Below are 25,413 nucleotides of genomic sequence, written 5' to 3'. Positions count from 1 at the left end.
GGGATTCATTTAACAGACGTGGCAAACAGTTCGGAAAACTGGACGTGGCTCACTTAACAGCCACAGAAATCCTGGCCCCATTTGAGGTCATAAGACAAGAACTACCTGGAACTTTCCAGATAGAAAAGCAGATGTGTGGGTTAGTGAAGGCATGGAGAGCAGATGGACACAGAGAGAGAGAGAAGGAGAGAGAAAGAGGGAGGGAGGGAGGGAGGGAGGGGAGGAAGGGGAGAGCAGGTACTAATAGCATCCTGAAGGAATAAAACAGAAATAAGGCTTCATTTTAAGAGACGTGGCCATCTGGATCCATTAGCAATTCCTAAACTGAGCACCTGATATGTTAACAAGCTGCAAAGTATACATTTATTCAAGAAATGAAATCTCTCAAGAGCATAAGAGGCCAATTTAAATGAGACCTTTCTCCGGTACAGGTAGTCCTTAACTTTGCGTATGTGATAATAGCTACCAGTTATGTATGATGATTGTGTCATGATGGTGTGTGAGTGAAGATGGTAGGGCGGGGGTGGGTAGGAGTGAAAAAAAAGGCGTGAGGAGTCGGTGAGAAAAGTCGAGAGAAAAGCAACGAAGAAGCGAGAAGAAGAAGCAGACAGAGCGAGGAAGTCAGACAATAAGCGCGTACGGAGAAGGAGGAAGAGAACAGAAGAATGAGAAGAGATAAGAAGAAGAAAGAAAGTTGGAAGGGACCTTGAAGGTCATCTAGTCCAACCCCCTGCTCGGGCAGGAAACCCTATACCATTTCAGACAAATGGCTGTCCAGTCTCTTCTTAAAAACTTCCAGTGTTGGAGCATTCACAGCTTCTGGAGGCCACTGAGCCCAAAATTTCCGTTGCTAAGCAAAACAGTTGTTAAGCGAATTTTGTCCCATTTTTACAATCTTTCTTGCTATTGTTCTTCAGTGAATCGCTGCAGTTGTTAATCGAGTAACACGGTTATTAAGCGAAGCTGGCTTCCCCGTGGACTTTGCTTGTTAGAAGATCGCAAAAGGGGATCCCGTGATCCCAGGACACTGCAACCGTCATAAATATGAGTCAGTGGCCAAGTGTCTGAATTTTGATCATGTGACCATGGGGAAGCTGCAACAGTTGTTAAGTGGAAAAATGGTCATAAGTCACTTTTTGCTGTGCCATTGTAACTTTGAGCGGTCACTAAAGGTTGTAAGTCAACTACCTGTATTCAGCTCCTGCTGGTGATTGGCCCAAAGTCACCCAACTGGCTTCCATGCCTAAGGCAGGATGAGAATTCAGCTCCTGCTGGTGATTGGCCCAGAGTCACCCAACTGGCTTCCATGCCTAAGGCGGGATGAGAATTCAGCTCCTGCTGGTGATTGGCCCAGAGTCACGCAACTGGCTTCCATGCCTAAGGCGGGACGGGGATTCAGCTCCTGCTGGTGATTGGCCCAAAGTCATCCAACTGGTTTCCATGCCTAAGGCGGGACTAGGATTCAGCTCCTGCTGGTGATTGGCCCAGAGTCACCCAACTGGCTTCCATGCCTAAGGCGGGACGAGAATTCAGCTCCTGCTGGTGAAGGACTAGACCAGGGGTAGTCAACCTTGGCTCTTTTATGACTCGTGGACTTCAACTCCCAGAATTCCTAAGCCAACAGCTGGCTCAGGAATTCTGGGAGTTGAAGTCCATGAGTCATAAAAGAGCCAAGGTTGACTACCCCTGAACGAGACTTTAGTCTCTTGATAATTGATCAAAAGTCACCCCAAAAGCTTTCATGCCTAAGTTGGGACTAGAACTCACAGCGTTCTGGTTTCTAGGCTGGGAGCTTAATTATTGCACCACTCTCCAATGAAAACCTAAATTCTAAAAATATAGAGAGTTTCAGTATGCCACCTTAGGCTTTAGAAGGAAATATTTTTCAGGAATGTTCCCAGTACATAACAATAATGGAGCCGCTCTTCCTAAACTGGATGTTCCCCAAAAAGAGGGGGGGGGGCCTTTGCAACAATTAACAAAAAAAAAGAGCTGAGAAAATCCGTTCATATCCTACAGACTATCCTGGACTTACAACAGTTCATTTGAAATTAGAACGGCACTGAAAAAAGGGACTTAGGACCATTTTTCACACTTAACGACCGTCGCAGGATCCCCGTGGTCCCGTGATCAAAATTCAGACACTTGGCAACTGACTCATATTTAGGACGGTCGCAGTGTCCTGGAGTCACGTGATCCCCTTTTGGGAACTTCTGCCAACAGGGAAGCCAGACTTGCTTAATGGCCGTGTGACTGACTTAACAACAACTGCAGCGATTCGCTTTACGACGGCGGTAAGGAAGGTCGTAAAACGGGGCAAAACTCACTTAACTACGGTTTGGCTGAGCAACAGGAAAATTTGGGCCGTAAGTTGAGGACTACTTGGACTTGCCCACAAGGATCCGGCCCATTTCAAAGCCACTTCAGATTTGTGTCCTAGCGGGGGCTGCGTTCGAGAGACGAGCGCATTGATTTCTCAAGCAGCTGGGACGTGGCATTTGAAACTGCAGTAAATCTTCTCTTTTCTTGGGAACAATGCGGTCCGGGGAGGGGAGTTTGTGAGTGGTTTATTTCCTTTTATCCCCCAAATCCCCTTTCTTTTCATTTCCTTGGCAGGGGTAAATTTACTCTTTCCCTACATTATGGATCATTTCCTATTCCTCTCTCTGGTTCCCTCTTAGTGCCAACATCCGGAGTTATTTTTTTTTTTTACTGAGTGTACCAATATAGAACTCTATGTGAAACTCAAATTCCAATTTAGGTGTTTTGAAAAAAAAAATGCTCTTTTTAACAAGGAAGGTTGTATAAGTTAGGGCTTTTCAACCTTTTCACCTATTGCACCACTTTTAGGATATGGCAACATCCGAGGACCACCAGTCGCCTAGCAAGGTGTCAAAAACTTGATGACCAAAAAAAAAAAAAAAAGGAAAAAAGTTATAAAGTACAGGTAGTCCTCAACTTACAACAGTTCACTTAATGACTGTTCAAAGTTACAATGGCACTGAAAAAAGTGCCCCCCAAGCCACAGCTTAGCAAGACACCTGCCTGCCCACCCAGCGGCACTCTTCCTCCTGTCCGAAGTTTTCATTGTTGTGAGCATTTCTGTTGAGGATTGGCAGGGGGGGTGGGGGTGTTTGGTTTTTATTCCCCCCATCTGCTGGGTGGTTGCAGCAGGTTTTGGTCACTTCACATGACCCTGGGACACTGTGACCGTCATAAATATGAATCAGTTGCCAAGCATCTGAATGTAAATCACAAGACCCTGGAGAGGCTGCAACATTCCAGCTGATTGGCGCTTCTTCTGGGCTCAGCAGAAGCCCCAGGATCAGCGCCAAGCTCCAGCTGGAGCCTGGCACTGATCCTGGCGCTTCCGCTGAGCCCTGACAGCCCTGCAGCTCCAGCCGTCTCTCGCTCAGGCTTGTGCGGTGCTGCCACCGGTTCAGCTCATTCCCCTCCCTCGCTACCACTTTTCTAGGATGGTCGCGTACCACCTGCCAGGTGCCAATGGACCACAGGTGGTACCCGTACCACTGGTTGAAAAGCCCTGGTATAAGTAGTAGTCCTCAACGGTTCATTTAGTGACCATTATAACGGCACTAAAAATAGTGACAAATGACCACGTTTCACACTTACGACCGCTGCAGCCTCCCCAGGGTCACATGATCAAAATTCGGATGCTTGACAACTGGCTCGTACGTATGACAATCACAGCCTCCCGGGGTCATGTGATCCCCCTTTGTGACCTTCGGACAATCAAAGTCAACGGGGATGCCGTGTTCACTTAACGACCGTGTAGTTAACTTAACAATTGCAGTGATTCACTTAACAAATGTGGCAAGAACGGTCGTAAAATGGGGCAAAACTCACTTCGCCAGTTTCTCACTTAGAAACGTAAACTTTGAGCTCAATGGTGGTCGTAAGTTGAGGACTACCTATATAAATTAACTGGGAGGTGGATTCTAAGGATTATAATTTGGGAAGGAGTTAGATGACACAGCAGGACAGGTCGTCCTCGACTTACAACCTTTTGTCTAGTGGTCATTCAAAGTTACAACGGCACAGAAATAAAAGAGACTTAAAAACCATTTTTTACATGTACAACCATCGCTGCATCCTCCTGGTCACGTGACCAAAATCCAGACTCTTGGCAACTGGCATGTACTTAATGACGGTTGCAGTGTTCCAGGGTCACGTGATCCCCTTTTGGGACTTTCTGACAAAGCAAAGTCAATGGGGGGGGGGGAAGCCGGATTCACTTAACAACCATGTTTCTAACTTGACAACTGCAGGGATTTGCTTAATAAACATGGCGAGAATGGCCAAACTCACTTAACAAAAGTTTCACTTAGCAACTTAAATTTTGGGCTCAATTTGTGGTCATTGATTCGAGGACCAGCTGCCTCTGGAAAAGCAAACAATAGGGAATTTATTTCTGGCTATTACACGGGCAGTCCTCAACTTACAACCTTTGTTTAGTGACCACTCAGCATTACAACGGCACCGCAAAAAAAACCCGACTTGTCCTGGCACTTGCCACTTTTGTTAACTTTCGTTATCACTTAATTATAGGCAGTCCTCCACTTACAACCCTTTGTTTGGAGGCCGCTCCAACGGCGTGAAAAAAGGTGACTTACATTACAACATCCTGGAGCCTCCTCAAGGCCACGTGATCAAAGTCAAGTTCATTCGCTTAACAAACTGGGGCAAGAAAAGGTAAAACGGAGCCAAGCTCACTTAACAACTATCTTGCTTAGCCATGGAAATGTTGGCCTCGACTGTGGTCGTAAGTCGAGGATTATTTGTATTCCATTGCGGATCCGGTTCTCTCAATCTCGGCTGGCTGCAGACACCCCTGAGCAGAAGACCAGATTTTGGCACAGTGATAGCTTTCCCTTTTGCTATAAAACTTCCGACGGAAGATCAGAAAAGAGAACTCCGGTCTTGGGGTTCCCCTCTTGTCCTCGGAGTACAGTCAGTGAACTCCAAGGACGAGAGAGTTGAACCCCAAATGCCACGGTGGGTCCTAGCCAACCCACCACCGCCCTCGCCTGTGTGGGATGCTCAAAATTACCCCTCTAGAGAAATGAGAACTCAGCTCTAAAACATACTGAGAGATAAACAGACTTCTGTTGCAGCGGAAGACAAATTTTGAGGTAGAGCGAAACAGACTTTTGCTTATAATTTAGAATTCATTCCTCTCTTCCTCTCTCCCTCTTCCTTTTCCATTCTTCATCCTCCTTCCTCCCTCCCTCCCTCCTCCCTGTATCCGTCTTCCTTCCTTCCTTCTCTCTATCTTCCTTCCTTGGCTGCTTCCTTCCTCCCTCTCTCTCTCTATCCATCTTCCTTCCTTTCTTTCTTTCCTTCCCTCTATTCACCTTCCTTCCTTCCTTCCTTCCTTCCTTCCTTCCTTCCTTTCTCCCTCCCCCTCCCTCCCTCTTCCTTCTTTCCTTCCTTCCTTCCTTTCATCCTCCCTCCCTCCCTGTATCCATCTTCCTTCCTTCCTTCTCTCTATCTTCCTTCCTCGGCTGCTTCCTTCCTCCCTCTCTCCGTCTCTCCCCCTTCCTTCCTTCCTTCCTTTCTCCCTCCCCCTCCCTCCCTCTTCCTTCTTTCCTTCCTTCCATCCTCCCTCCCTCCCTCCCTCCTCCCTGTATCCATCTTCCTTCCTTCCTTCTCTCTATCTTCCTTCCTTGGCTGCTTCCTTCCTCCCTCTCTCCCTCACTCCATCTTCCTTCCTTCCTTCCTTCCTTCCTTCCTTCCTTCCTTCCTTCCTTCCTTCCTTCCTTCCTTCCTTCCATCCTCCCTCCCTCCCTCCCTTTTTCCCTTTTCCCTTGATTGCTTTCTACCTCGTTTCTTGAGCTGGCTCCAGTTCTGAAGCTATTGGGGTTCCTTCGTGGACACTCGACAAGGAATTTGAATTATTTGCCCTCCTGCTCAGAAGTCCAGTCCCACTGAAGTCCAGTCCCGCTCACCCAACACAGGCAGCACTTGCAATTTGCAAGTGTTCTTGGATCCCTGAGGCCTCCTGAGCATAATCTCCCAAGAGTCGCACCATCTATGTTAATGGGCCCTTTAATTTACCACAGTAATGGACTCTGATGAAGATGGATTAATTTGGATTAGGGTAGCCAGCCCTTTGTGGAAGATAGATAATTACACTCCCCGATTCTCATCTGTGCATAGCTGCCAACGGTTGCGCGCACACGTGGGGTGACCTTCTTGCTGGGTACAAAGGGGGGGGGGTGCAAGGAAGAATGGGGGTGATTTTAGAGCCCAGCCTCAGAGCCACAGCAATAGCTGTACTGGCTAATGTTGATAAATGCAATCATTTATTGGAATATCACAGCCTTTAAAGCTCACAGCAGGCCTCCCTCGGTTCAAATGGATTCTTCTTTCCAGCCTCTGACAGTTTTGGGTCATATGAGATGCAATGCTGGCCTAGACACCAGAAAACAGTCTCTCCCACCTTCTGCTCTGCACCCCCCCCCCAAATGTCCCCACAACCTGAACAAAAACGAGTTGGGGATCGTAGCACCTGAAGGTCTTCCAACTTAGAAACACCTCCATCATGCCTAAGGCGGAACCGGAACTCACCGTCTCCTGGTTATTGGCCCAAAGTCACCAAGCTGGCTTTCATGCCTAAGGTGGGACTAGAACTCACAGTCTCCTGGTGATTGGCCCAAAGTCACCCAGCCAGATTTTCATGCCTAAGGTGGGACTAGAACTCACTGTCTCCTGGTGATTGGCCCAAAGTCACCTAGCCAGACTGTCATGCCTAAGGTGAGACTAGAACTCACCGTCTCCTGGTGATTGGCCTAAAGTCACCTAGCCAGGCTTTCATGCCTGGTGGGACTAGAACTCATCATCTCCTGGTGACTGGCCCAATTTCATGCCTAAGGGGGGACTAGAACTCACAGTCTCCTGGTGATTGGCCCAAAGTCATCCAGTTGGCTTTCATGCCTAGGGGCAGGACTAGAACTCAGTCTCCTGCTGATTGGCCCAAAGTCACACAGCTGATTTTTCATGCTGAAGGAGAGACTAGAACTCACCGTCCCCAAGTTTCTGTTGCTTTTACCACTAGCGCAAACTGGTTTTCCAATCCTAGGGAACTTGCTAAGACAGCCGTCCTCAACACGTCAGTCTCTCTAGGTGTAGCGGATCTGAACTCCCCTCATGCCCTCTGAGAGTTGACTATGCTAGCTGGGGAGTGATGGGAACTGTAGTCCCTCAGGCTAGAGCAAAGAAAGGGCTTCGGAAAGTAACCGAGCAAACATCTGGGGTTTTTTTTCTTGTTAAAAAAACCCAACAACAACCAAGAAACAAATTGGAATCTATTTCCCCGTGAAATCCCAGCCTGATCCGGAAGCATTTATAGCCCTTGAGGTCAGGGGCCAAGAGCTGAAAAACCAGGAGCTGATCGGAAACTTCCTCCATACCAAGAATCATGTAACCCCAGAGAGCCTCAGCGGAACATCTGTGCTTTAGATTCCAGGCCTTTCTGGACCATTGTTGGCCGGAGAAAGGCAATTTTATTTATTTTTGAAGATTTCCAGGAATATGCAGGAAGGGACGAAGGCGACCAAAGCACAGTGGCTTTAAATAGGCTGACGGGTTCCTGTTGAAATGCCCACTTGTGGGTTTTACCCAAAGGAACAAAAACCCGGCAAAGAACGGAAGGTTATAAATGAATGAAAGGAAATCACCGTTGGATAAGAGAGGAGTCTGAGTTCTGATCACGCGTCTCCTTTGTACCTGTTCCAGATGCCGCTGCGTCCCGGCTGGGCGACTCGGACATGGCGTCCGCCAGTCTTTCCCGAAGACCCTCGTCCGTCTGCTCCAGGGAAGACAGGTGACGCAGCCCAAAGCTCTCCGGCCAGCTTCCGCAGACTTCCAGAAGAGTCATGCTCCGGTCAAAGGTCCCTGCGAGAGAATCCGACAAAAATGAATATAGGGAGTCCTTGATTTACGACCGTTCGGCACTTAGGCGAAAAGGGGACGGGTTTGATCCTCCCGCCCACGGCCGTTGCAGCCTCCCCCTGATCACGTGATCGAAATTCAGACGCTTCGTGACTGGCCTGTATTTACAATGTCCCCAGGTCACGTGATCCCTACTGGCGACCTTCTGACCGGCAAAGTCAATGTGGGAAGCAGGATTCACTTAACAACCGTGTTGCTAACTTTGGGACCTTTACAGCCGGCTTCTGACGAGCCAAGTCAATGTGGGAAGCTGGGTTCTCTTAACGATCGCGTGATTCACTGCAGGAGTGCAGTCGTCCACTTAACAACCATGGGGGGAAAAAGGACGTAAAATCAGGCACGCTTCACTTAATAACCTCGTTGCTGAAAAATAGAAATTCTGATCTCAGTTGTGGTTGTCACTCAAGGACCACCTGTATTCTTCCATCTATATCTGTCTGTCTGTCTGTCTATCCATCCCTCCCTCCATCCCTCCATCATCTATCTGCCTATCTATCTATCTATCTATCTATCTATCTATCTATCTATCTATCTATCTATCTATCTATCTCACTGGTTCTCAACCTGTGGGTCAGGACCCCATTTGGGGTCAAACGACCATTTCATGGGGGTCGCCAAACAACGCAGTCCACCATTTTTTCCCGCCTTTTCCTTAGCTGTGCTACTCCCTTTTATTCTATTGGCTTTTGAAAGCCAATAGAATAGACTCTCTTGAATAGAGTCTAATTCTATTGCTTTCAAAAGCCAATAGGAATTGTCCAGGCTGTCTCTGCCCTGCTGAGCCCACCAAAAGTCCCATTCTGCAAACGGTGCTGCACCAGTTGAGTAGTCCTCAACTTAGGACCGGTTGAGTAGTCCTCGACTTACAACCGGTTGGGGGTCGCAGCATTAAAAAGGTTGAGAACCACTGATCTATCTATCTATCTATCTATCTATCTATCTATCTATCTATCTATCTATCTATCTATCTATACATCCACATCTCTCTCTCTCTCTCTCTCTCTCTCTCTCTCTCTCTCTCTCTCATCTCTATTTATACTTCCCATTTCCTATCTGTCCATCTCTCTTGGAGATATTTCTTTTCACCATTAAAATCCAAGAATGCTTTCCTGTATTAACATTTATCCAAAGCACTGAAGGAGATCCTGCTTAATTTAGTGGTTCAAGGCACTGGGTAGAAACTGGGAGACGGTGAGTTCCAGTTCCATCTTGGGCATAGAGCCAGATGGATGACTTTGGGCCGACCCCTTTCTCTCAGCCTCCTCACCCAGAAAGCCAATGCAACCCACTTCCCCCCAGAATAGCACTTAATCATTGCATTAAACAGAAAATAGGAAAAACAGACTGTGTTAAACAAAAGAATGGGACGGTTAAGTTTGTGAACACATTCAAAGCATTAATACCTGAAAACTTTGTGTAAGAGCCAAGGACACAGTCATGAAATCTTCTGCATTTCTAGCAGGAACTAAATTAAAGTGAATACTTTGCAGAGAAAGGGATTGCCAGTAGTTTAAGAGAGCACAATACAGCCTAATAGACTAGACCAGGGGTAGGCAACCTTGGCTCTTTTATGACCGTGGACTTCAACTCCCAGAATTCCTGAGCCAGCTATGCTGAGGAGAAAGGGAGAGGTTTCCAAGCTGAGGAGAAATGGAGAGGTTTCCATGCTGAGCCATGCTGGCTCAGGAATTCTGGGAGTTGAAGCCCACGAGTCATAAAAGAGCCAAGGTTCCCTCCCTCTGGCTTAGAATTCAGTAGTAGGCAACCTTGGCTCTTTTATGACTCGTGGACTTCAACTCCCAGAATTCCTGAGCCAGCCAGGCTGAGGAGAAAGGGAGAGGTTTCCAAGCTGAGCTATGCTGGCTGAGGAATTCTGGGAATTGAAGTCCACGAGTCATAAAAGAGCCAAGGTTGCCAACCCCTGGACTAGACTGTAGTAACTTGAAGATATGTGGACTTCAAATCCCAGAATTCCCCAACTGTGTTGGTAATTGGCCCTAAGTCACCCAGCTGCATGGCTAATGCAGGACTAGAACTCACCGTCTCCTGGTGATTGGCCCAAAGCCAATCAGCAAGCTTTCATGGCTAAGGTGGAATTAGAACTCTCTTTCCAGCCAGCACCAAACTGGTTCTCCACCCCCCACCAACCTGGTTGACTTTTGTAGCGGCCTTCAAACCCAAGATGAAGCACCCCAAAGAAGGAGAAAAAGCCTGTTCGGAGACACCGGCGCAAACTCCTACACACAGCTTTAAAACAAAACAAAACAATAACACCCTTAGTTCACCAGTTGTTTTCCTAATTTCCCCCCCCCCCAAATAACTAAAAAATAAAAATAAAACCTGACATTTGACTAAACGCAAAGATTAGATTGCGGCCCTCCGGATCACTTCAAAGTACAAATTAAAAAAATATTGGAGACTCTTATGCCGCAGGGGTATGGTGGGGGTGGGTGGGTGGGGGGAACGGCCCGTTCAATCATTCCTGCTCGGAATGAGATTACAGTGGCAGCTTTGACGCTGGATCGCATGCCCGTTTCGCTCTGCAATTAGGTAACCGAATCTGTAGGGTATTTTACGCAGGCCTGTTTTTTGCCATTTAGCTGGCAGGCGGGCTGGAAGGAATCCTATGGATGGACGGGCCGGGTTTTTCTCCCAAGTTAAAAGCCTCCCCACCCCTGGCCTGGTTTATCAGGGGTCTGGAGCGCCCCTTTGATCCGCTGTCAGGAGGGATCTGCAGGCCTGCTGGGACTGCCCAGTTTCAGAGCTCACTCTTGGCCTCTGACAGGTCGTAATAGAAAGGGCGAGAGACCAGGTCCGGCGGCAGGCGTCGCTTCCTCTGATAAGGGCCAAAGGACGGGCTGATAAATGGGTGGTAAACACGCAGGGCCGCCCGGCTAATCCATGCATCAGCAAAGAGGAGAGATAACGCCCCCCCCCCCTGCCCTCGGCCGAAGGAATCACATCAAGGTCCAAAGAGCGTGCCCTGGGGCGGTTGGATCAAAGCCCTTGGGTTGGGTTGGGTTTTTTTTTTTCTCTTTTTCCTGGCTTGGATCATGAAAAAGGCCCGTCTGCCAGTTGCAGGTGGCATCTAGGGAGGTTTTGGGGGGAGTTGGGGAGGGAGAGAAAAGATGGAGAAGGAGAAGAGATGGAAGGAGGAAGGGAGGAGGAGGAGGAGGAGGAAAAGAAGGATGAGAAGAAAAGATGGGGATGAAGAAGGAGGAGAAGAAGTAGAAGGAAAAGAAGAAGTAAGAGAGGAAGAGGAGGAGGAGGAAGCTAGACTTTCTGAAAGTGGTTTCTGGAGACCATCAGGAGATCTCTCCTCCTCCTCCTCCTCCTTTCTCCTCTATCTTTTCTCGTTCTCCTTTGCCATCTCTCCTCCTCCTCCTCCTCCTCCTCCGCCCTTTCTATTTCTCCTCTTTCTCCTTTGCCATCTCTCCTCCTCCTCTTTCTCCCTTTCTCTTCCATCTCTTCTCCTCCATCTCTTTTCCTTCTCCTTTGTCATCTCTCCTCCTCTTCCTCCCTTTCTCCTCTATCTCTACTCCTTCTCCTTTGCCATCTCTTCTCCTCCCTCCCTCCCTCCTCCTCCTCCCTTTCTCCTCCATCTCTTCTCCTTCTCCTTTGCCATCTCTCCTCTTCCTCTTTCTCCCTTTCTCTTCCATCTCTTCTCCTCCATCTCTTTTCCTTCTCCTTTGTCATCTCTCCTCCTCTTCCTCCCTTTCTCCTCTATCTCTACTCCTTCTCCTTTGCCATCTCTTCTCCTCCCTCCCTCCCTCCTCCTCCTCCCTTTCTCCTCCATCTCTTCTCCTTCTCCTTTGCCATCTCTCCTCTTCCTCTTTCTCCTCTATCTCTTCTCCTTTGCCATCTCTTCTCCTTCTCCCTCCCTCCCTCCTCCTTTTCTCCTCCATCTCTTTTCCTTCTCTTTCTCCTTTGCCATCTCTCCTCCTCCTCTTCCTCCCTTTCTCCTCTATCTCTTCTCCTTTGCCATCTCTTCTCCCTCCCTCCCTCCTCCTTTTCTCCTCCATCTCTTCTCCTTCTCCTTCTCCTTTGCCATCTCTCCTCCTCCTCTTCCTCCCTTTCTCCTCTATCTCTTCTTCTTCTCTTTTGCCATCTCTTCTCCCTCCCTCCTCCTCCTCCTCCCCCTTTCTCCTCCATCTCTTCTCCTTCTCCTTCTCCTTTGCCATCTCTCCTCCTCCTCTTTCTCCCTTTCTCCTCCATCTCTTCTCCTCCTTTGCCATCTCCTCCTCTTCCTCCCTTCCTCCTCCATCTCTTCTCCTCCATCTCTCCTCCTCCTCCTCCTGCTCCAGAGGGGGCCCCACTGTAGTTCCAGAGATGGTTTGAGGGAGTGAGAGGAGAGAAGCATGAAGCTGCCAAACCCAGGAAGAGCTATTAACGGCTATGCATGAGGTGGCAATTTGAGGAAAGAGACCAGGGATTAACTGTGCCCGAAAGCTTTATTGGGAATACAGCCCACTCAGGAGCTCAGCCATGATTTTTGCTCCAGTTTAATCTCCATGAAGCTATCCCACAGACGTGCTGGTGAGAAGCCTCGCTGCAAAACATTCAACTTGGTCACGTGTGATTCATCGGCCTCTTTCTTTTCCCGAATACAACTCCCATTTTCCATGATACATCTGGTAGAGTTAGTTCTTGATTTGCAACCATTCCTTTCGTGACCGTTCAAAGTTACAAAGACACTGGAAAAAGTGACCGATGACCACTTTTCACATTTACGTCCATTGCAGTGTCCCTATGGTCATGTGATCAAAGTTCGCATATTTGGCAACTGGCGTGTATTCACGACGGTGGCAGTGTCCCAGAGTCATGTGATCCCCTTTGTGACCTTCTGACAAGCAAAGTCCATGGGGAAGCCAGATTCACTTAACAACCGTGTCACTAACTTAACAGCTGCAGTGATTCACTTAACAACCGTGGCACAAAAGGTCATAAAATGGGGCAAAACTCATTTAACCACTGTCTTCCTTAGCAAAGGAAATTTTGGCCTACGCAATGACCCCAGTCTGCTGGGTGTGTTATTTGGGGATGTTAATTCCAGGATTACTGTGCTTGTAAGTTTAAACTATTGTGTTCACTGTTTCATCGTTCTTGATAGGAGAAGCAGTTAAAAAAAAGTAAATATACATATACATATATCTACTACCTGACAGGATATAAACCATTAGAATCTTCCAGTCAGGTAGTATATATATACATATGTATGTTTTCTGAAGCACGAAGCCGAAAACACCAGCCTGAAGATGACGAATGGGACTTCGTCGAAACATCGCAAAGACACTTCCAATTTTATGCAGGAGAAAACCTGAATAACCAAAGGCCTACATACATACATACATTATATATATACATATAGTCAAGCTATTTTCCAAAGTCAAGCTATTTTCCAAAGCGCCTGAAGGCAGGACAAGAAGCAACGGATGGAAACTAATCAAGGAGAGAAGCAACCTAGAACTAAGGAGAAACTTCCTGACAGTTAGAACAATTAACCAGTGGAACAACCTGCCTCCAGAAGCGGTGAATGCTCCAACACTGGAAGTTTTTAAGAAGAGACTGGACAGCCATTTGTCCGAAATGGTATAGGGTTTCCTGCCTGAGCAGGGGGTTGGACTAGATGACCTCCAAGGTCCCTTCCAACTTTATCATCATCATCATCATCATTATTGTTATTATTATTCCTCCAAAGATAATTACAATCTCGTTTCAAAGTTGTGATGGTCAGTTGCTCCGTGTTCACATGATCACCTTTTGGGTGCTCAGCAACGTCATGTTTGTTTGTTTGTTTTTTTTTGCCAGAAACCAGCAAAATTATGGACAAGGGGTTTGCAGTACTGTGTTCATGTAATGGTTGCAGTGTTTGCCTTTACAACAAAAACATACTGATGGGTATGATGAGGACTAGTACATTATTCCTTAGCAGTTCTTTCTAACAACCAACCCAAGAGCAGAAATCTCTATTTCAGATCCACACATTTCCCCTGTTAAAAATATGTCCTGGGCACTGTCACAAAATGGCAGCCGTGAAGAGATTGTAGTGATGGTCACGAAAAGGCCGTTTTACCAAGCAGGCAAACTAACACCCTGTTGGAATCTGGGATGCTTCCTATGGGTTGTGGTAACCTTCCACATTTTTCTAGGAGGGTGCAAACTTCCAAGCCCACTCTGAGGTAGAGTCTCCCACCATTTTGATTTTTAAAAAATAAGGTTGAAGAGTCATGCTGGTAAACAAAGATGATGCTGGCAGTTGACATTTTGCTTTGTCGCCTGCCAGCTTCCCACTGATCTCCCCTCATTAAAATAATCTTTAAAAGCATTAAAGACAGCTAGGGCTGGGATCTTGGCCAGGATCAGGGAAAGCCGCTTGAAGTAGAAACATGGTACTTTTCCCTGATTGATTTGGGGGCCTGGGTTGTGAGAAAGCTGAGGAGAAAGGGAGAGGTTTCCAAGCTGAGCCATGCTGGCTCAGGAATTCTGGGAGTTGAAGTCCACGAGTCCTAAAAGAGCCAAGGTTCCCTCCCCCTGGCCTAGATCAGTAGTAGGCAACCTTGGCTCTTTTATGACTCGTGGACTTCAACTCCCAGAATCCCTGAGCCAGCCATGCTGAGGAGAAAGGGAGAGGTTGCCATGCTGAGCCATGCCGGCTCAGGAATTCTGGGAGTTGAAGTCCACGAGTCATAAAAGAGCCAAGGTTGCCTACACCTGGTATAGGGTTTCCTGCTTGAGCAGGGGGTTGGACTAGAAGACCTCCAAGGTCCCTTCCAATTCTGTTATTCTATTTTTTTACTTTCTCACTGAAAGTTTTGTCCTATCTATTGCTCTTACCTGAGAGCCAAGCCTAGGGAAAAAAGACGACTTGGCTTTTAGAGCTGGTTGCTTACTTAATCTGCAACTGTTGGAGGATTTAATCAACATGTTGAACCCCACCTAATTAATTGATTTAAGATTCTTTAGAGGAATCTTTTCAAGAGATAGAGGCGGCATTCCAGGCCAGGCACTCCTCCCCAGCATCTGCCAATTTACCTCAGCTTCCCCTGACAATCCCCTGCTTTGCGTTAATGGCCTCTTGATTGCCTAATTTATTTGCCACTTTCAAATGGAAATACTTGTTATTTTTCTTTCCCCTGTTCTGGAAATCCCCGCCTGTTATTTTGTTTTATTATTATTATTAACCTTTAATTATTTTCGGGGGTAAGATGTGAATAAGCAGCTCTCGTCCACTGATGTTTTTCAATTCCTGTTTTTTTTTTAATTTATTCAAAGTTTTTTTTAAAAAAAATGAAAGTAAAAAGTAGGACAAGCTGATATAAAGTAAATAAGAAAAAAGAGATGATGAGGAGAAAGAAAGAAAAAAGGGAAAAGGAAAAAAAGAAGTAAAAAAGGAAAATGGAAAAGAAAGAAGTGAGAACAATTAACCAGTGGAACAACCTGCCTCCAGAAGCGGTGAATGCTCCAACACTGGAAGTTTTTAAGAAGAGACTGGACAGCCATTTGTCTGAAATGGTATAGGGTTTCCTGCCTGAGCAGGGGGTTGGACTAGATGACCTCCAAGGTCCCTTCCAACTTTATTATTATTATTATTATTATTATTATTATTATTATTATTATTATTATATTATTATTATTATTATCGATCATCGCACAGTCAGCCAGATGTTCAGACTGGATTTGGCATTTTGTCTACCTATCGAGTCCTTACCCAGGACCTGGGATAGGCAGATGTGGATGTTTGATGGTATTACAGATATCGTCGCAGGATGGAAGCAGTTCCTAATAAGGCCGCCTTTTGCAATTATTATTATTATTATTATTATTATTATTATTATTATTATTATTATTATCATCATCATCATCATCATCATCATCATCATCATCTTTGCAGCAGTTATAATTATAATTAATTTTTTTTTTCTTTCTGTGAAGTTGCACCCTTTATATAATCTACAACGTTTCTTAATTCCAAGTGATCTTTTTAAGTATAAAACCAGCCCATATATAGGGGCTCTTTTCATTAATCAGGGTGGTTGCTTCCAAAGTCTTCAGCTTTATCGCAACTGGATTTCACGTAAGAAACCTAATACACACAAACACAGACAGACAGAGTCACACAAACACACACAAAGACCTACTTAACCTGTTCTTGTATATTACAGTACTATAGTCCTTGACTTACAACTGTTTATTCAGTGACAGCTCCAAGCTACAACACTGAAAAAGTGATGTATGACTGTTTATCACACTTACGACCATTGCAGCATCGCTGCGATTGTGTAATCAAATTTTGGACACTTGATCATGTGATCATCTTTTGTGACTTTTGGAAAAGCAAAGTCAATGAGAGAGCCATTTAATAAGCATGAACTTCACAACTGCAATGATTCAGTTAAGAAAGATTGTAAAATGGGGCAAAACCCATTTAACAACGGTCTTGCTTAGTAATGGAAATGTGCGGCTCAATTGTGATCATCAGTTGAGGATTACCTGTATGGTCTTTATGGGGGCAGGAGAAGATTCAGTGGCATGCACAGAATAATAGAACAACAGAGTTGGAAGGGACCTCAGAGGTCATCTAGTCCAACCCCCTGCTCAGGCAGGAAATCCTATAGCATTTCAGACAAATGGTTGTCCAATCTCTTCTTAAAAGCCTCCAGTGATGGAGGTTATGTATGTAATGTAGGACAGTTGGGTTGCAAATAGATGTAGAAGCTTATTTGTCAATATTCCTCTATTGAATTTGTCCTTCCAAATTCACATTTTTTAAAATAAGAATAGAATAGAATAGAATAGAATAGAATAGAATAGAATAGAATAGAATAGAATAGAATAGAATAGAGCTGGAAGGGACCTTGAAGGTCTTCTAGTTCAGCCCCCTCCCCGCTCAAGCAGGAGATCCTACACCAGTGGTTCTCAACCTGTGGGTCGGGACCCCATTTGGGGTCGAACGACCATTTCACGGGGGTCGCCAAACAACGCAGTCCGCCATTTTTTCCCCCTTTTCCTTAGCTGTGCTACTCCCTTTTATTCTATTGGCTTTGGAAAGCCAATAGAATAGACTCTCTTGAATAGAGTCTAATTCTATTGGCTTTCAAAAGCCAATAGGAATTGTCCAGGCTGTCTCTGCCCTGCTGAGCCCGCCAAAAGTCCCATTCTGCAAACGTTGCTGCACCAGTTGAGTAGTCCTCGACTTACGACCGGTTGAGTAGTCCTCGACTTATGACCGGTTGGGGGTTGCGGCATTAAAAAGGTTGAGAACCACTGTCCTACACCATCTCAGACAAGTGACTTTCTAGCGGCTCTCTTCTTAAAAATCTCCAGTGATGAAGCACCCACAACCTCTGGAGGCAAGCTGTTCCATTGGGTTGATTCTCCTCACTGTCAGGAAGTTTCTCCTTAATTCCAGGTTGCTTCTCTCTTTGATCAGTTCCCAACCATTGTTTCTTATCCTGCCCTCTGGTGATTTGAAGAATAATTTGACCCCCTCTTCTTTGTGGCAGCCCCTCAGATACTAGAAAATTGCTATCATGTTTCCCCTATTTCTTCTTTTCCTTAGACTAGCCAAGCCCAAGTCCTGCAGCCGTTCTTCGTATGTTTCAGTCTTCAGGCCTTGGATCATCTTAGCTGCTCTTCTCTGAACTTTTTCCAAACTCTCAACATCTTTTTTGTGATACGGTGACCAAAACTGGCTGCAGTATTCCCGGCGTGTACTTGTCTCGTTTAGTTTTGTCCATGATAATTTCTTTTCTCTTGTATTTTAATCTTTGGAATAAAATACATAAATTATGAGAAAAAAAAAGAGAGAAACGCATCAATCAGAGCAGGGAACAGAGTAACTTTACACTGAACTGCAATGCTGCCTCATTTCCCCAACGGCTGTTTTTTATAAGTTATTTCTGATCTCACCAAAAAATCTGGGACGTATAAGTTCTATCTCACTGGCATCGCCCTGCCAAAACTAAAGAAACCTTGATTTTTGTCAAAGGCAACTGAAAAAAAGCACACCATCTCGTTTTGCTTAAGAAAACAGCCAGGTTTATCGGAGACCATGATCAACCCTTGCGGGTACCTTGCGTGCTTGTGTAGAGATGCCTGTATACAGGAAAAAAAAATACGATGCTGGGGAAAAGAATCTCATTGGACCCACAACTCAATGTGGGGAGGGGAGTGGAAACTGATTTTTTTATCACTGATGGAAGGAGTGTGTGTGTGTGTGTGTGTGTGTGTGTGTGTGTGTGTGTGTTTGCATTTGTTTGGAACAACAAAGCTTTCAGTTACACCACAACAAGAGGATGGATTTTCATAAATCCATGAGAAAAAAATGCCAGAGTTTTAGTCAAAGGGTTCAACATTTCCACTGGACTTTGAAGACATAAAATGGTCTTTACTGGTTTCAAAAATCCTGCAGAAGGGGCCTATTTTGACTTTTTTCCTCCTCCTCCTCCTCCCCAAATGAAGTCTGTGTTCAGCTTCCATAAATTGTGGCCAATATTTGTGGCCAAGAGATTTAAAATACAGGTAAGTGCTTGACTTACAGCAGGGGTCTTCAAACATGGCTCTTTTCTGACTTGTGGACTTCAACTCCCAGAATTCCTCAGCCAGGCACACTGGCTGAGGGATTCTGGGAGTTGAAGTCCACAGGACATAAAATGGCCAAGTTTGAAAACCTCTGTTCTAAGATATGGGGACCAACTCCCAGAATCCCTCAGCCAGCCCTTGGCAACTTTAAGATGTGTGGACTTCATTCCCCACAATTCCTCAGCTAGACCTTGGCAACTCTAGGATGTGGGGACTTCAACTCCCAGAATTCCCCAGTCAGCTCTTGACAACTTTGAGATGTGTGGACTTCAATTTCCAGAATCCCTCAGCCAGGCTTGGCAACTTTATGATGGGGGGACTTCAACTCCAGAATCCCTCAGCCAACCCTTGGCAACTTTAAGATGTGTAGACTTCATTCCCCACAATTCCTTAGCCAGCCCTTGCCAATGTTAGATGTGGGGACTTCAACTCCCAGAGTCCCTCAGCCAGCTCTTGGCAGATCTGTGATAGGTTTGGGAAACCCCTGGGATTTCTTATGCCAGCTGAGAAGGTAAAATACTAAGTAGGCTCATTGATAGTTGGACCAACATCTGGAGCTACTACAGCTGGTTGTCAGGCCAGGTTTCTGGAACCTGAATCAGCAAGGCAAGAAGGGCGTTTGAAGAAGAACAAACCTAGACGATTGACATCTGCAGAAACCTCGGCTCTAGCTTGTCTCTCGTGCTTAATCACTCTCTGCCAAGGTTCCACAGAGATTTGAGAGACATGTAAAAAGTCACCTCCAACTCATGTGCTTTCAGTTTTTAAGGGCATGGAGTCAAATGGTAAGTAACTCGAGCAGGAATTCCACACTGTGTTTGTAGCAGCCAGAACAATTGGAATACTTTGGGAAGGGGCTATCGGATTTTACAATGGGATCTCTTTTTATTGTCGGCATCTGTGTATGCATGCGTACATTGCCCTTGGAGCCCGTCAATCAGGAGACAATCCAAATATTCTTAAGGAAGAAAGAAAGAAAGCAGTTTGATCTGCTAAGTTAAGAAAGCAGGCTAGAAACAGGGAGACAGTGAGTTCTAGTTTTGCCATAGGCATGAAAGCTGGCTGGATGATGTTGGGCCCATCACCAGGAGACAGTGAATTCTAGTTCTGCCTTAGACAGGAAAGGCAGCTGGGTGACTTTGAGCCAATCACCAAGAAACTGAGTTTTATTCCTGCTTTAGGCATGAAAACTAGCTAGGTGACTTTAGGCCAATCACTAGGAGACAGTAAATTCTAGTTCCGCCTTAGGCATGAAAGTCCTCTGGGTGACTTTAAGCCAATCACCAGGAGACAGAGAGTTCTAGTCCTGCCTTCAGCATGAAAGTCAACTGAGTGACTTTGAGCCAATCACCAGGAGACTCGGAGTTCTAGACCTGTCTGGGGTGGGACTAGAACTCACAGTCTCCTGGTTTCTAAGCCAGCACCCTAACCACTACACCAAATTTTTCAAAACCACAGAACAACAACCATATTTCGGCACAACGGTCTGACTTTGGATCCTGCATACCAGGCTCTGTTCAACTCTGGATCCCCATATATATTAGTGTGATACTTTTGAGAGTTGCATGCCTAAAGTGGGCAGAGGCAAGTTCTAATTTGTTGTGTGTATGTGTCTCTGGGTGTGGACTATTAAGGAGTGAAATGGTGCTTCAAAACATCCACCAAGAATTTAGGCACCAGTTGCCTTTTTTTTTTTAAAAAAAAAAAAAGGAAGAAAATGCAAATAAAAAAGCCCCAAAGATGATGATGATGATAATGATGTTGATGATGATGATAATAATAATAATAATAATAATAATAATAATAATAATAATAATAGTAATAATAAAGTTGGAAGAGACCTTAGAGGTCATCTAGTCCAACCCCCTGGTCAGGCAGGAAACCCTACACCATTTCAGACAAATGTCTCTGTAGTTGGGCGAGAGGGTAGCTTTTGGGATGCAGGCAGGGCCCCGATTCTGATAAACACTCGGCTTCTTTTGCCGATTCACCCTTCTCTGAACTCATGTCTGGAGTGGGGCCCAGGGACGGATCCATTGCAATTAGTGCAAGTCTTGCAAATCTGCAAAATTTCCCTAGGTTTGCCTCACTGGCTATTCTTTCAACGTGACGATCTTTTTTAAGCCCAAATATTCTTGCCCCAACCATCGTGAGCAGAGGCAACACCTGGACTGCAGGAGAAAAGAGGGCAAAGAGGGAGCTCAGCATGAAATTTGCACACATGCAAATCTGGATGGAGGAATATTTAGAGGGAAGGATTTCAAGGGAGATGGTATCAAATATAAATTCAGACAGTTGCCTATTCTGTCAGCAAGGGCTACAAATTGTGGATGATTTTGGATACCAAGATTCTGGCTGAATCTGGTTAATAATAATAATAATAATAATAGAGTTGGAAGGGATCTTGGAGGACATCTAGTCCAACCCCCTGCTCAGGCAGGAAACCCTTCACCATTTCAAACAAATGGCTGTCCAGTCTGTTGGACTGTTCTTAAAAACTTCCAGTGTTAGAGCATTCACTGCTTCTGGAGGCAGATTGTTCCACTGATTAATGAGTTTCCATCCGTTGCTTCTTGTCCTGCCTTCAGGGGCTTTGGAGAAGAGCTTGACTCCCTCTTCTTTGGGGCAGCCCCTGAGATACTGGAAGACTGCTATCCTGTCTTCCCTCGTCCTTCTCTTCATTAAACTAGACATACCCAATTCCAGCAACCGTTCCTTGTAAGTTTGAACCTCCAGTCTCCTGATCATCTTTTTTTTTTAGTCTTTAAACTGAACAGTCTTTCAAAGATTGCCCTCTATAAAGCAGGAGTCATAGGCAGGAGAGTTGTGGAAGGTACAGGTAATCCTCAATTTATGACCACAATTGAGCCCAAAGTATATGTGGCTAAGTGAGACAGTTAAGTCAGTTTTGCCCTATTTTAAGACCTTTCTTGCCATTGTTGTTAAGAGAATCACTGCACTTGTTAAGTTAGTGTCACGGTTGTTAAATAAATCTAGCTTCTTCATTGACTTTGCTTGCCTAATGGTCACAAAAGCTGATTATATGACTAATAATAATAATAAAGTTGGAAGGGACCTTGGCGGTCATCTAGTCCAACCCCCTGCTCAGGCAGGAACACTGCAACCGTTATAAATACACGTCCGTTGCCAACCGTCCGAATTTTGATCACGTGACCATGGGGATGTTGCAACGATCGTCAGTGTGAAAAAGGGTCATATGTCATTTTTTGCAGGGCCCTTCCAACTTTGAACCGTCACTAAATGAACGGCTGTAAGTCAAAGACTGCCTGTAAATGCTCTAAAACCTAGAAATTTTATTCAGTCCTTGCTTTGGAGATTTCAGGAAGGTAAGCATGAGGTCTATATATATATATATATATATATATATATATATATATTAAGGAAGCTAAGGTTCCCCAAGACACAGAATTCAGCTTCCGATACCAGATCTGGTGGGCCTGGAAAGTAGGACGTGGGGGGGGGAGAGGCGAAATTTTATCCTGCACAATTAAAAGTACACCTTTCATCATGCGCTTTGTGTACCATCCACTTTCGGCCGATTCCCTTTTACAGAAACCTGCAGCAAGCTGCAGTTGCCGCCTGTGAACCAAACCAGAGACATCTGCAAATTGGATCTGCGTTTCTCTTCCTTTAAATGTTAAAAAAAAAAAAAAAGAATTTGGAAGAAACACTTCCATATGGATGAATCCAACCCTGACCGGTCAGTGCAAAGATACTTCAAACACAATAGAACAGGAAGTCTTTTTGGGGGGGGGGGGTTGTTGTTAAAAAATAAAGGGAGGGGGCTCTCCTCGAAAGCCCTCTGCTATCCTCAAAGAGTTGACACTGAATCCATCTATTTATCTATCTGTTGCACTCATTTGCTTTACGAGTTGGGAAAACTCTTCGACAGGATAATGAGTCCTTAATCGGCTCGTTTTTTTGCTTATTATATAGCAAAAAGGTTGGAGGGAGGCTGGGCTTCGGGCCAAGACCCTCTTGCAAAGAAGGCTCTCTCTCTCTCTCTCTCTCTCTCTCTCTGTGTCTCCCTCTCTTAGCAAAAGTAAACTCACTTTAAACAGTTTGCAATCTTGGACTGAAAATATTTCAAAACTTTTAAGGATTGCACATCCACCCGAAAAGTCCTAGCACTTTCAAAGGAATGGTGTTCCTTTCTTTCTCCACTCCTGTTTATTAATTTTTTCTGTGTAGGTGTAAAAAGAAAGAAAGAAGGAAGGAAGGAAGGAAGGAAGGAAGGAAGGAAGGAAGGAAGGAAGGAAGGAAGGAAGGAAGGAAGGAAAAAAGAAAGAAAGGAAAGAAGGAAGGAAAGAAAGAAGGAAAGAAAGAAAGAAAGTGAAAGAAAGAGAAGAAAAGAAAAAGAAAGAAAAAGAGAAAGAAGGAAGGGAAGGAAGGAAGGAGGAAAGAAAGAAAGAAAGAAAGAAAGAAAGGAAAGCATTCCTCCACTCCAAAAGGAGAATGCTTTGGTAAAAGAAAGAAAAAAGGAAAGGAATGAAGAAAGAAAGAAAAAAGGAAAGAAAGAAAGGAAGGAAGGAAGGAAGGAAGGAAAAAGGATAGAAAGAAAGAAAAAGAAAGAAAGAAAAGAAAGAGAAAGAAAAAAAGAAAGAAAGAGAAAGAAGGGAAGGAAGGAAGGAAAGAAGGAGGAAAGGGAAAGAAAGAAAGAAAGAAAGAGAAGGAAGGAAGGAAGGAAGGAAGGAAGGAAGGAAGGAAGGCACTTCTCCACTCCAAAAGGAGAATGCTTTGGCAAAAGAAAGAAAAAAGGAAAGGAATGAAGAAAGAAAGAAAAAAGGAAAGAAAGAAAGGAAGGAAGGAAGGAAGGAGGGAAGGAAAAAGGATAGAAAGAAAGAAAAAGAAAGAGAAAGAAAGAAAAAGAAAGAAAGAAGAAAATAAAGAGAAAGAAAGAAAGAAAGAGAAAGAAGGGAAGGAAGGAAGGAAAGGAGGAGGAAAAAGAAAGAAAGAAAGAAAGAAAGAAAGAAAGGAAGGAAGGAAGGAAGGAAGGAAGGAAAGCACTTCTCCACTCCAAAAGCAGAATGTTGGCAAAAGAAAGAAAAAAGGAAAGGAATAAAGAAAAAAAGAAAAAAGGAAGGAAAGAAAGAAAGGAAGGAAGAGAAAGAAAGAAAGAAAGAGAGAGAGAGCGAAGGGAAAAGAAAGAAAAAAGGAAGGAAAGGAAGGAAGGAAGGAAGAGAAAGAAAGAAAGAAAGAAAGAAAGAAAGAAAGAAAGAAAGAAAGAAAGAAAGGAAAGCACTCCTCTACTCCAAAAGGAGAATGCTTTGGCAAAAGAAAGAAAAAAGGAAAGGAAGGAAGAAAGAAAGAAAAAAGGAAGGAAAGAAAGAGAAAGAAAGAGAAAGAAGGAAAGAGAAGAAAGAAAGAACGAAAGCAAAGCAAAGCACTCCTCCATTTCAAAAAGAGAACGCTTTGGCAAAAGAAAGAAAAAAAGGAGGGAAGGAAGGAAAGAAGGAAGAAAGGAAGGACAAAAGAAAGAAAGAAAAGAAAAAAGAAACAAAAAGAAAAAGAAAAGTGCTCCTCCATTCCAAAAGCAGAACGCTTTGGCCTCTCTTCCGTTCTGACCTTCTCTGTCAGGGAGGGCACGCAGGCGGCTGGAGGGCCCTTCTCCTCCTCCTAAAGGGGAATTTGGTAAACAGCAGCGGCTTAAGGCTTCGGGCCCCCGCGTGGTCCATTATGAGAGCAAAGAATGGTCTGGAGACACCGCCAATAGATAAGTCGAGGGGGGGGGCAGATATTTGGGTCTTAATCCTCTTGCACACACAGTTTGGCGTCTGGCTAGACAAAAGATCCAGACGCAGAAGCCACTTGAAAAGCCCCTTTCCAGACAGGGAAGCGCAGGCAAGACTCTCCGAGGGGGCATCTATTGGGAGACAGCAGTCTGGAGAAAAAAAATTGCCAGAAGGATTAAAACGTAGAATCATAGGGATCTTGGAGGGACCTTGGAGGTCTTCTAGTCCAACCCCCTGTTCAAGCAGGAGAATCTATATCAGTGGTTCTCAACCTTTTTAATGCTGCGACCCCCAACTGGTCGTAAGTCGAGGACTACTCAACCGGCCGTAAGTCGGGGACTACTCAACTGGTACAGCACCATTTGCAGAATGGGACTTTTGGCGGGCTCAGCAGGGCAGAGACAGCCTGGACAATTCCTATTGGCTTTCGAAAGCCAATAGAATTAGACTCTATTCAAGAGAATCTATTCTATTGGCTTTCAAAAGCCAAAAGAATAAAAGGGAGTAGCACAGCTAAGGAAAAGGGGGGAAAAAATGGCGGACTGTGTTGTTTGGCGACCCCCGTGAAATGGTCGTTCGACCCCAAATGGGGTCCTGACCCACAGGTTGAGAACCACTGATCTATATCATTCTGGTCAAAAGGTGGCCTAGTCTCTTTTTGAAACCCTACAGGGATGGAGCACCCACAACTGCAAGAGGTAAGCTACTCCATTGATTAATTCTTCTCGCTGTCAGGAAATTTCTCCTAGGGAGGTGGGACCACTCTTTTAACAACTTCTATCCATTACTTCTGGTCCTGCCCTCCGGTGCTTTGGAGAATAAGTCAACCCTCTCTTCTTTCTGACAGCCTGGGAGACAGATATCATGTCTCCTGTCTCTCCTTGGAATACTGCATCCAGTATTGGTTGACACGATATAAAAAAAGATGCTGTGCCATCATCTAAAAAAGATGTCGAGACTCTAGAAAGAGTACAGAGAAGAGCAACAAAGATGATCAGGGGACTGGAGGCTAAAACATATGAGGAACGGTTGCTGGAATTGGGTATGTCTAGTTTAACGAAGAGAAGGACGAGGGGGACATGATAGCAGTATTCCAATATCTCAG

General features: G+C 45.1%; 1 protein-coding gene across 1 annotated transcript in view; it reads right to left on the bottom strand.

Annotated features, from left to right (window-relative positions):
* Positions 1-25,413, bottom strand: part of BCAS3 (BCAS3 microtubule associated cell migration factor) — a 504,849-nt gene that overhangs the window by 46,765 nt on the left and 432,671 nt on the right. Inside the window, exon 10 of the mRNA XM_039320837.1 lies at positions 7,750-7,917. Within this exon, the coding sequence (XP_039176771.1) occupies positions 7,750-7,917 (168 nt within the window). The remainder of the gene's footprint in view (positions 1-7,749; positions 7,918-25,413) is intronic.

This window comes from Crotalus tigris, unplaced genomic scaffold, assembly GCF_016545835.1.
Source record: "Crotalus tigris isolate CLP2741 ecotype Arizona unplaced genomic scaffold, ASM1654583v1 scf7180000023712.884563, whole genome shotgun sequence".
Lineage (NCBI taxonomy): Eukaryota > Metazoa > Chordata > Lepidosauria > Squamata > Viperidae > Crotalus > Crotalus tigris.
The sequence above is the reverse complement of the archived record's forward strand: the minus strand, read 5'-3'. Positions and strand labels throughout refer to the sequence as shown.